The 12330-nt window shown below is 42.9% G+C and overlaps 1 protein-coding gene across 5 annotated transcripts in view; it reads left to right on the top strand.

Annotated features, from left to right (window-relative positions):
- The window catches only part of nedd4a (NEDD4 E3 ubiquitin protein ligase a), a 44868-nt gene extending 32538 nt beyond the window's left edge, over positions 1–12330 (top strand). For 4 of the 5 annotated variants that reach the window (XM_048262784.1, XM_048262786.1, XM_048262782.1 and 1 more), the window contains 18 exons: positions 2337–2408; positions 3093–3212; positions 3472–3804; positions 4345–4422; positions 4647–4701; positions 4794–4852; positions 7240–7305; positions 7772–8001; positions 8501–8622; positions 8788–8858; positions 8955–9050; positions 9162–9235; positions 9393–9453; positions 9600–9659; positions 9750–9857; positions 10076–10172; positions 10452–10524; positions 10658–12330. In XM_048262784.1, coding sequence (XP_048118741.1) covers positions 2337–2408; positions 3093–3212; positions 3472–3804; positions 4345–4422; positions 4647–4701; positions 4794–4852; positions 7240–7305; positions 7772–8001; positions 8501–8622; positions 8788–8858; positions 8955–9050; positions 9162–9235; positions 9393–9453; positions 9600–9659; positions 9750–9857; positions 10076–10172; positions 10452–10524; positions 10658–10760 — 1878 coding nt within the window. In that variant the 3' untranslated portion in view covers positions 10761–12330. The remainder of the gene's footprint in view (positions 1–2336; positions 2409–3092; positions 3213–3471; positions 3805–4344; positions 4423–4646; positions 4702–4793; positions 4853–7239; positions 7306–7771; positions 8002–8500; positions 8623–8787; positions 8859–8954; positions 9051–9161; positions 9236–9392; positions 9454–9599; positions 9660–9749; positions 9858–10075; positions 10173–10451; positions 10525–10657) is intronic. The other variant, XM_048262783.1, reaches the window with a different exon arrangement.

The raw sequence follows: 12330 nt of genomic DNA, 5'->3' as shown, positions 1-12330 counted from the left end.
TGTTTCATCCCAACACCTTTTTGCCTTTACTTTGTTCATGGTAATGCAGTAAAAAGTTGTTGTAGAGAATCATCATGAGTGCACACACTGGCTAACACGCAAACTCGGGTCAAGACAGGTCAGATTAGTTTGTGTCACAGATATGGAGCGCAGAAAGGTCATTTTCCATCACCAAATAAAAAAATGGCATTTATTTCTGTAAGGTGCACGCACACTAGCCCTGGCAGCAAATGTATTTTGCGGCCGCTAGGGGCGCGTCTAGATTTCTAGGCTACACGCACACCACATATGTCTGTAAATTGCTCAGCCCCAAGGTTCCCCTCCACCATGGTTCTTATATTGACAGATTCAGGACAGTCTGTCCTACACATATATGTAATTCATGTCCAGCTGGCAGCTTGCTGTGGTAAGATGCATTTCAAAATGTAAGATTTTTTATGAATTACAAGACAATGCAAGTATTAATATATGAAATGGTGGCAGATCTGGGTAGCCTAGACCAGGGGTCCCCAACCTTTTATGTGCCATGGACCGGTTTGATTCCCATTTTTTTTTTTCACGGACCGGTGGGGAGGTAGTGGGTTGGGGGTTCGATGTTCCATATGTGTTGTGCATGCATTACTTGAAAAGAACTAGCTCCAGTTATGTATGAATAGTGAAGGTAACGAACTCTTAAAAATGTGAAAAACGTGAACTTGAAGAAGTAAAAATGTAACAATAGGCCTATGAACTATGAAAATTGAACAACTTGAAGCTACATTTATCAAGTGTGAACAGGCTTAACAAAATATGGGAACAAAACATGGGAACTAAACGTGCATTACGAATATAATCAGTGGGAGCCCTGTGCTTGTTTCCCTGCAACAAGAAGGTTCCATCTGGAGGTGATGGAAGACAGTGACACCCTCAGTGTGTCATTTTGGTCTTAGTTGCAGTCATTGCAGAAAACCCGGCCTCGCATAGATACGTGGTGGAAAATGGTAGCAACGTTTTCAGCGCTTTTACGGCTATCTTGGGATATTCTGCTTTGGTTTTGATCCAAAAACCCGCCAGAGAGGTTTCCTCATACACACTCTTAAGACCACCGTCATTTGCAATTTCGATCAACTGCTCTTCCTCCTGCGCTGACAAGTTAGGACTATTCTGCATATTGAGAAATGGGTTGCGGACCCACTCATTGGTTTGCCGTGGATCTTTGGAGGATGGGAAGTAGCCTAACGCTCAAACTCATTTGAAAGCGCAACAAGGTGATCGCGCACCAGCTGCGAGAGAAAGGGCCCTGCCTCAGTCTCTCCCAAAACCCCCACTACTGTTTGGAACAAATCAAATACACCCCGTTCCCATTCGTCCCCACAAATCAAGCTTGGCTTTAAATACAGTGACTTTATCTGCCAGTTTAAAGACAGTCGTCATTCTCCCCTGGAGTGACAGGTTGAGGTCATTAAGCAACCCGAATATGCCACACAGGTAAGCAAGTTTTGACACCCAGTCCTCATCACTAAAATGTGCAGCTAACGGTGACTTTTTTTTTTTTTTTTTCTGTAAGAAATCTCTGCAGCAGCTCTCGCAACTCAAACACTCTGGCCAGTGCTAAAGATGTTTTGTTTTTTGTTGATCATTCTAGCAGTTTAGCTAACTTCGTGTGACACTACCGTTCGCCAAGAACTGATCAAGTTAAGTGAGCTGACCTGAGGCTGCGCAGCGCTGAAGGCAATATGTAAAGTGTTGAAGGCGGGACAGACAGACGTAAGAAAATAGACCTGGCAAAATGCAAACATGCGTGCAATCAAACAACATAGGCATATAGGCCTATGCCATGTAAAAACGTGACATTATTGCGAATTAAATTTAGTTTAGTTTGCATGCATTTTTTTTAAAACTCATGTCGTAGGCTACGGCCCGGTTAGGAATGTCCCACAGCCCGGTGGTTGGGGACCGCTGGCCTAGACTGTGCTGAAAAAATATAGCATGTGTAAATGGCAAGTTTACAATGACCAGGATAAATGCTTATAACTAAAGGTAGTGAAAATGCTGTTGCCAGATTCAGGACGGATGCATGAAAGGCAAGTCAAGCTGCCAGTTTGCAGTGGTGAGAAGATTTTTTATAATACACTTGTATTTTAAAAATCAAAAAAAGTATTAATACATGAAACTGTGGCAGATCTGGGTAGCATGGATAGCATGTGTGTATGGCACTTACAATGACCAGGATAAATGCTTATAACTAAAGGTAGTGAAAATGCCCTTAAAACAGTGTAGGGTTCTAAGGGTTAAGCTATTGTTTTTAAAGGGACCCAGTGTGAGGTTAACCCTGTTTTCTGTTTTGTTGTGCGCAGCCACAGGGCCGCTCAAGCCGCAGAGGAAGTGGGCAGACCCTGACGGCAGAAGAACATCCTGTTCACCCAGTGGTATGTATCCATTCAGGTTGGCAAACACAATGTGTCTTCATTTGTATGCACTGAAGGGTCCTATTTTCACTGTTTTCATTTGATTCCGAGCAAAGTAACCAATTTCACTGTTGAACATCTTGGTGTCGAGGACAAGTCTTGCTTGTCACATTGACACTATTGTGGTGGCCGGAGTTCAGACTGTAGGACTTGCGTGCGTGCGTGCTTGCGTGCTTGTTTGCGTGTGTGTGTGTGCACGCATGTGTGTGTGTTTGTTTGTTTGTTTGTGTGTGTGTGTGTGTGTGTGCGCGCGCATGTGCATGCTGAGTGTGTAGTTGTCTTGTTCGATTGAAGCCTGCGGCTGCCCCATATAGTCTTCCAGCCTCCAGATGCAACGTGTCTGGGCCATTTTTCATCTGAAACGGAAACGGCGTCCAAATCCAATCCAGCTCCTGGGAGAATCTGAGCTTTTGCCAGTGATTTAGGGGGATATTGTCCGCTGAAGGCTGCTAGTCTATTTTAAGACCACCCCAGCAGGCATTCTTGCATCGCTTGTCTTTTTTGCCCTCTCTTATTTCTCTCCTTTTCTCTTCCCTTCCCTCCTCCCTCCCTTCTCTTATCTATCTATCTATCTATCTATCTATCTATCTATCTCTCTTTCTGTCTCTATCTCACTGTCTCTCTCTCTCTCTTCACACACGCTAGTTGCTGCCCACATCTGTGGGCCTTCCCCCAGGGTGGGAGGAGAAGCGGGACTCTAAGGGTCGGGTTTACTACGTCAACCACAACAACAGAACCACTGCATGGACGCGACCACTCATTCAGGTAGACCTCTCTAACTGCTCATAGTCGTTCTTAATTTCACCTCAATGCTGAGCCTCACATCAACAGATGGCTCTCTCTTATGAGATCCTAAATTTGTTCATGTCAATGTAATGTGTTAAATGTGTGCCTGTTAGTTTAGTGTAGGAAGTGTGTATTGTGCAACATTTTTAATAATGCATAAGCTACACAGCTGTTCATATAGAAATGTTCGATCATTCCTTCTGACCTAAAGGTTTGTCTCTTCATCTTTGTCTCTCAGCAGACGACTTCAGAGGCGGCCCAGGCAGCTTTGGCTCAGGCTGGTGTGTCTCAGGCTGGTCTGTCCCCAGCAGCTTTGTCTCAAGCTGGTGTCCCCCCGGCAGCTTTGTCTCAGGCCAGTGCGTCCCCGGTGGCTATGTCCCCGGCTGCTGCGGCTATGTCCCTGCCGTCTGGGCACCAGGCGTCCGTGCGCTCTCCTGAGGCATCTCCGCTGAACTCCCCCGGCCCACAGCAGGCCTACGAGTCCGGCTTCTTGCCCAACGGCTGGGAGGTGCGCAGTGCCCCCAACGGAAGGCCCTTCTTCATCGACCACAACACAAAGACCACCACATGGGTGAGGCATCCACATGGTTACCTGAGGAGCAATGTGGCTGGACTGAACTGACCGTTGGGATGAGTTTATTCCTGACTATGACTGATTTCTGATAAAGCGTAATATGGCATGCAACTAACAAACAAGGCACAAGTTATCAGAATGTTCAACAACACAAATCAAACACAACTTTTAATGCATGCTGAATATATATATGAATATTGTCAAGAACAGAACAATTGCTGAGCTTGGCATTAGGCATTTCACTTTAAGCAAGGTCCTTTGTGCATACGGAAACTCACTGTAGGTTTCTTCCTGGCTTCTTGAATGTTTTGTTTGGCACCAGCCAAAATTCCTGGAATGTTTTTTGTTTTGAGCTGCTGCCCTGCTGCTTAACCATGCCCTTGCATATGGGTGTGTTTGTGTTACGTGTGTGTGTGTGTGTGTATATATGTGAGTCATACGGCATTATTGTCATATCTCTCTGCTGTACATTTCCATGGCATTCACTCTAGCTTCCTGTTTGTCTCACCCACTTCCTGTTTATATGACTCCATGCAGGAAGACCCTCGGCTGAAAATCCCTGTGCACATGAGGAAACAGCCCTCACTTGATCCTGGTGACCTGGGACCATTACCAGTAAGTCCCAGCTCCAGCAGTCACTTGCTGTTTGTATGCGCATGTACCACACAACATAAATCACATTAGTTCTTATGTAGAAGAATACCTTAGAACATATCTGGCTACAGGAACTCGGGGTGTGAGGATGGCATGCTCAGAGCTAGTGTGGTGTATAGAATGAATCTATATAAAATGAAATCTGTATGTCTATATGAAATCTGTTGATAATGTCCCTTCCTCAGCCTGGCTGGGAGGAGCGAGTCCACAGCGACGGGCGGATATTCTACATAGATCACAGTAAGCAAATGTTCAACATATATTTATATGTTTGAGCATGTCTCTGGAATCCCCACATGGACCATTAATCATTTGATATTTTGTTCCCACAGACACTAAGACCACCCAATGGGAAGATCCCAGACTACAGAACTCGGCCATTACAGGACCAGTAAGTCACATGACCTGCATTGTTTATTCATTCCGTGGATTTTCCTGGCAAAGACTCATCATGATCTCATGCACTAGACTAGGTCATAGTCTATTTCAAGCACACGTTATAGATGATACCCAGTACATTTTGGTGCTCTTGGCAAGAAGTGAAGATGCATGCACACACACACACACACACACACACACACACACACACACACACACACACACACACACACACACACACACACACACACACACACACACACACATACACATACATACATACTGTACCCTCCAGAATTATTGGCACCTCTGCTAAGGTTGACTAAACACCTGTATAAAAAATAATCTGTCGGTGACTGCCTTGTAATCTTACAATGAAAACAATTAGGAAAAATCCAACCTTGAAGGGAAACAAATTTATTTTGAGAAAAAGGAAAATCTCATAAATAAATAAATATGTTTAACAAAAACACGTCGCTCACTATTATTGGCACACCTACTTGTAATATTATCCTATGACACCCCATAAAGTTGGAGAATATGAAGCAAGGGATTTAAGACCGTTCATCTTTACAAAATCTCCCCAGGTCGTCCAGATTCCTAGGTCCACACTTGTGTATTCTCCTCTTTGACTCACCCCACTGTTGTAATGTCTATGTAGTTGAGATCAGGGGACTGAGATGGCAATGGCCAAAGCTTGATTTTGTCTTTAGCAAACCATATTTGTTTTTAACTGGACATTTGTTTTGGTTCATTGACCTGATGAATGATCCAATCATAACCAACTTTTAGTGTCTTGGCAGAGATTGACAGATTTCCTTTGAAAATGTTCAGGTGAGTTCAGATGAATTTCCTTTGAAAATGTTCTTGGTGTTCATGAAACCATGCACCTTAAGGAAGTTCCCAAGGCCTTTGGGAATAAAAACAGCCCCACAATAGCACAGCTCCTCCACCATAATTCTCATTAGGCATGGGGTTCTTTTTAGTATAGCCATTCTTCTATGTACGCCAAACACACCTAAAGTGTTTCTAGCCAAAAAGCAATTTTCATTTCATCTGACAATAGACCACACTTCCAGACAAAGTCACTGTACCATTCAGTAACTCCTGCTGTTTACATTGGTAATTAAATGACTGGACAGGCTTTTACCTGACATGCCCTCTAAATAATCTATTAGCAGTGAGGTCACTTTTGAAGATTTTGTTGGGGACTTGGTGACCCCAAGATGATGCCTTTGTCTGTACTCTCAAACAGTGGTTCTTATGGAATTTTTTGCCTTACCTCCTACCATCTTACCTCTTACCATCGTGGGGGCAAGATAACCATGGGTCTTTGTCGAAGCATGTTTGTCACATTTCCAGATGATTAGAACCCTTAAATCATTGTTTGAACTGTAAATATAGGCATTTTAACAAGGTACATAGTTGTCATAGACATTCTCTGACTTACAAATGTCAAAACACTTTCTTTTTATTTAAATGTAGTGTATTCTCTTGTCTTTCCGATGTTGAAAAAATGACTAGAGGATGTACAGTAGCCTCTGTGTGAATTTATTTCCATACCTTTCATGAAAAAGAAAGTCATGAACTACTTCTGCAAGTTCACAGACACTCTAATTAACTTAAATAAATTGAAATTAGATAGGAAAATGCTTCTGTTAGGTTTGTCTATAATATTATTCAGGGGTGCCAATAATAGTGAGCAATGTGTTTTAGTTAAAAAATATTTATTTCTTTGAGATTTTCCTTTTTCTCAAAATAAATCTTCCTTTCAAGGTTGGATTTTTCCTAATTGTTTTCATTGTGAGATTACAATAAATCACCAACAGATCATTTTTTATACCGGTTTTAGTCAACTTTAGCAGAGGTGTCAATAATTCTGGAGGGTACTGTACATGTATTAAGAGTTTAGAAGGCCTGTTAGGGAAGATTTTATTGAAACCTGTGAAAGAGGGTAGTTGCCACTTAATGCCGTAAGAGGTCTTTGAGGACCAGTATTTGCTTGAAAAGCTTGCCAGTACTCATGAAGATGTTACGATAGGTGTTTTTTCACAGTAAGCATCCCCAAATCATGAGCTCCTTAAGAACCTGTGCACTCAATCTGAGGAATATGCAGAAACATGTGTTCAACCTATTTATTGATAATGATCTCTGTAGGAAATTGCTAGGCATTTTTTTTCACACTAGTCATAAATCAAGCCCTTTGATGCTGATTTTAGAAGGCTGCAAACCTAAGGCTGTGGATGTGGAGTCTGGGATGGCCAGTGTCAGGTTTAGGCATTTAGCAGATTAGAAGTGGTTGTGGTGTCAAAGTACAGTTTGTGTGATGTTCTGAAAATGCACAATCCTAACTGAACATTTCCTAATTAATTTAAATTTTACTGCATTTGTCTTTTGCAGGCAGTGCCTTACTCCAGAGATTATAAGCAGAAGTATGACTATTTCCGGAAAAAGTTGAAGAAACCGGTAAGTACCACATACAAACATATGCAATTCATTCCACCCTAATTTTACTTTTTGTTAGTTCAGCCACAAGAGCTGAAGCAATCAAATGGCAATTAAGTACCTATGATTTAAGGCATAGATTACTCTAAGGCGGATCACATTAACCAGCGGCAAGCAGCAGATTTCTTATTGTTCTCTATAGTTCGGCAGCGGAACGGTGGCAACGCTGGCGTAACATTAGCGTTGAACAAGCTGAGCGTTGAACTTGGTTCAACTTTCAAAGCGCAACGCAAGAGTATTCAATTGACAAACCGTTTGTGTTGCTTAGGAACGAGATAAAACGTATGGTCTGAGCGTTGCATTACGTTTGCCGCTTACCGATGGATGTTTTTTTTCCATCCCTCTTCCTCTTTCTGTCTTTGTCTTTGTTTTCCTCCTCCTTTGTGTATCTGTCTTAATCCTGCCTGCCTGCTCCCTCCTCCCTCAGGTGGACGTCCCCAACCGCTTTGAGATGAAGCTGCGCAGGAACGCCGTGCTGGAGGACTCCTACCGGCGCATCCTGTCCGTCAAGCGGCCCGACGTGCTCAAGGCTCGCCTCTGGGTCGAGTTTGAGGGAGAGAAAGGCCTCGACTACGGCGGGGTGGCCAGGGAGTGGTTCTTCCTGATCTCCAAGGAAATGTTCAACCCCTATTATGGGCTGTTTGAGTACTCTGCCACGTGAGTCTGATTTCTGTGCTAATCTCACCTCAAGACCTAGACAGTGTATGTCTTTGATTTCCACAGTGTGTTACCCCCCCATTTGCTGAGTACTGTGGCCAAATAGGCTGATCTCTCAGCAGCGTTTTATTTGGTTTCATCTCCTAACGGTGGACAATGAGCCTCATTCATCTAGGACTGGGCATGTTTTCAGTCTTGTGTAATGCATCTTCTTGGAATTAGAAACAGAAACAATGCTATGAGAAGAGCCACATGCTCAGAGTGAAGCTTGTTTTCTTGCTTCATCCACTTATTAAGAGATAGATAGATCATTAATAGCGTGTGGGAGGAGGGTGATGACTATTTGAAGTCATCAAAAAGGGGATTTATTCACTTGTAATCACAGCCACTCATATGTGTGTTTACCAGGAAATAAACAATTATATTGAATTCTTGACATGCTTGTAAATCTTAAAATGGCAGCGTGAGAATAATCGGAATTCCTTGTGTGCCTATGCAGGGATAACTACACACTGCAGATTAACCCCAACTCTGGCTTGTGTAATGAGGACCACCTGTCCTACTTCAAGTTCATTGGCCGTGTGGCTGGCATGGCTGTCTACCATGGCAAGCTGTTGGATGGTAAGTCTGGGTAGCTGTGTTCTTTTGCCAAATATTAGGTTGCCCCTCTGCTCATTGTGGGCGGTGTTATTAGGCATTGAGGATGCCCGCTTATCCTTTTTTTTAAAAAAACATCTGTGTGTGATATGAAGGTGTTGATCTGTCTTACTTTCCTTTCACTCTCAGCCTTCTTCATCCGCCCTTTCTACAAGATGATGTTGCAGAAGTCCATCACACTGCAGGACATGGAGTCTGTGGTGAGTTCATCAGCACTCCGCTGTAGAACATCAGAATGTGATACCGGGTTACTGGTGTGAGTGTAAGTGTCAGTGTGTGTTCATGTCACCCCACAGGATAGTGAGTACTTTAACTCGTTGAAGTGGATTCTGGAAAACGACCCCACAGACCTGGACCTGAGGTTTACTATTGATGAGGAGCTCTTTGGCCAGGTGGGCATATGTCCGGTCTCCTAGAGGCTGATGTCTACACCGTGTGGTTTTAGGTGGTGCAGGTGAATACGTGTGTGGGGCCTCCATTAACATGGGCTTTCTTTTCCCCAGACTCACCAGCATGAGTTGACTCCGGGAGGTGCAGACATCATAGTCACTGACCGCAACAAGAAGGAATACATACAGTGAGTATTATCGCCACCTAGTGGATGACAAACACAATAGTCACCCCACCACTAAACTATGCTAGGGGGCGTTGTTACCCAAATGCTTCACAGTAACAATTTAGCAGTCTCCTCATTTGTCATGACAAACACTTCCCTTGTTTGATGTGTCTGACAGTCTGGTGATGCAGTGGAGGTTTGTCAACCGCATCCAGAAGCAGATGACTGCTTTCAAAGAGGTGAAAATTGCTGTCCAGTCTAAATATTTTGCTCGCATACACCATTCAACTAATCTTTATCTCAGCAAATATGCCCAGGAAATTGCCATGAAAAATGTTCTGTCTTATGTTTATGTCTGAGGTGCTTGTGCCCTCTCTCTCTACAGGGCTTTTATGAACTCATACCACAGGACCTGATCAAGATATTTGATGAAAATGAGTTGGAGGTACTGACACTATAATAACGCAATAATAATCAACAAAGCCGTTGTAATAGTAATAGTAATATTAAAAAATAGCAATATTATATCTTCCAGCTGCTAATGTGTGGTCTGGGAGATGTGGACGTGAACGACTGGAGAGAGAACACCAAGTACAAGAATGGTTACAACCCCAACCACCCCGTCATCCTTTGGTTCTGGAAGGTAAGCGCTCTCGTCTGTGAAGGCTTCATCCATCCAGGTTCTAGCAACTGAGAAAGACTGGAGGCTCCATTCTCAGCAGTAGTCTCATCGCACGCCAGCTTTAGATTCCTTAGTATGAAAGAGTGTAATGTGTCTAATGGCTCAGAGATCAGAGTGGTACTGGTCAGGCCTGCTGCATGTAGCGGGGCTTCTCTTTAACACCTGCCCTTCTTGCACAGGCGGTGCTCCTGATGGACGCAGAGAAGCGCATCCGTCTGCTGCAGTTTGTGACGGGCACGTCGAGAGTGCCCATGAATGGCTTTGCCGAGCTCTATGGTGAGTTCACTTCGCCACTATGTCTTATTTAATGAGAGTTCCTATGAAGACAAACCATTTATCAGGTGTTATTTTTTGCTACAATATTTGTGGACGTGAGAGAATAAAAGAATAAACACTGGTTTGTTGACCAGTCAGTGTGAAAGACAAAACAAAAAAGCAGTTTTTCTTAGTTTCGAATTTCGCAGATACTGCACTTTGGCTTTGTAGGGCGGAGTCGATGAATGTTATGTGATGTATCCTGATGAATGTCATATGTATCCTTTGCTGGACCCACAGGCTCCAATGGCCCACAGTTGTTCACCATTGAACAGTGGGGCACACGAGACAAACTCCCCAGAGCTCACACATGGTAAATATGATAGCATGTTATTATTCCTAATAGTCACCATTCATCTTAACCTGAGGCAATATCATACATCTCCCTTTAAATTGTTCCTCCTCTCCTTCTTGCTCTCCCTCCATCTCTCCCTATCTCTCTGAAGCTTCAACCGGTTGGACCTGCCTCCCTACGAGTCTTTTGAGGAACTGCGAGAGAAGCTGCTCATTGCGATTGAGAACGCCCAGGGCTTTGACGGCGTGGACTAAGTCTCCTGCTTCTGTGCCTGACTCCGTTTGGGAGATTGCAAACGTCTGTGTGGCGCGTATGGAGCAACACTGGGGGGAAGTGAAGGCCTCTGGAGTGGACTGAGAAACAGGGGAGCTGGTGGGGGGGCATCTGGAGTGGACTGAGAAACAGGGGAGCTGGGGGGGCATGTGTGGACAGATCCCCACCACAGTGAGACTCCTGATGCAGGGCCCTGAGCACTGCTCTACCCTTCCTGCTGTTCAGACATTTGGAGAGCGCAGAGAGGGGACTGTACCACTATCTTAACTCTATATATCACCACTCACCTTGGAGGTTTACAGGAATCAGTTTTGAATGCCATGTACATATATATCTGTATACAAATGTATGCTATTCTGAAACATCTGTAGATGCTTTTTAACTATGCCTTGCAGCAAACGGATACAGATGTAATCATTATCTCTGTATGTTTCAATGTAAACATAATCTCTGGAAAGCTGCACTTTGTGAAGTGGGTGCACTAGCTTAGATAAACAACTGCCTTTCTTAGAAGATCAGGTTTTCTGGTAATACAATAATATTATCCCTTCAGTAAGGTTTGATATAAGCATATTGTCAACATGTACAATCACAGTTAATATCAAAAGATCTGATAGTATCAAAGTTATTTTCCCTGATAATAGTATCAAAGCTCTCTTTTCTAGTACTTTATTCTGTGTGGGTTTGAAAGCTAGGACCAGACCTAAACTTGAAAACTACTTTCTGTTTGAAGCTGTCAGTGGATATTCCTCTTTAAAGTAAACAATCAGTTGCTGGTTGTGTCGGTTTCGTGATCTCAGCTGATGGGCTGCTTCTCGCTGCCGTAATGCTGGCGGCTGTGTTCTCTCTCTGCACAAAGTCTTGTGGTTTGTGCCATCATGGCTTTCTACTCCACAGCATCCTTTTTGAAATAGGTTGGTATGACCTGTTACAAAAAACACACGTTTACACTCTGCTGTCTGTTTACAGATGACTCAAAATGTGCTTGACTTATTTCACTTTTAGTCTACTTTTGTACTCTTTTAGTTTGTTTTCTTTTGGTTTTGCCGTTTTGGAATTTCAGGCACTTTTTTAAAAGAAAGGACAAAAGGACAAACTTTTTAAGTCTTACTTGATCTCTGCCAATCAGCTCTTTTAAATTGCTGTTAAGTATCTTGGCTTGACCTGTACATTTGACACGAGTTAATGTTTACATGTAAACATTGCTGATTTTAAGCACATTCTTTCCCTCACCTGTAATTTACCTTGACTGTTAAATTACAATGCCTTTAATTGTAAGATAAGCTTTTATCGAAGATGAATTGTAATAAAGAAAGTATTGTTAAATATCATTAAAATATTGTATAACTAAGAGTTATGTCAAGATAGATTGCATAATTTATACAGATCTGTCCATTTGGACTTGTCAAAAAGTGCATTTTGTATCAGTGTGTGGATAGGATGGAAGGAAGTACCTTATTTAGGTTGAAGAAATTGTTGATTTGTTTTTCCCTGGCATGCCAAAGTCATTGCCATATTTTTGAAAAAAGAATAAAAGAAAGTTTCTCTTCA

This window comes from Alosa alosa, chromosome 14, assembly GCF_017589495.1.
Source record: "Alosa alosa isolate M-15738 ecotype Scorff River chromosome 14, AALO_Geno_1.1, whole genome shotgun sequence".
Taxonomy (NCBI): domain Eukaryota; kingdom Metazoa; phylum Chordata; class Actinopteri; order Clupeiformes; family Clupeidae; genus Alosa; species Alosa alosa.
The sequence above is the reverse complement of the archived record's forward strand: the minus strand, read 5'-3'. Positions and strand labels throughout refer to the sequence as shown.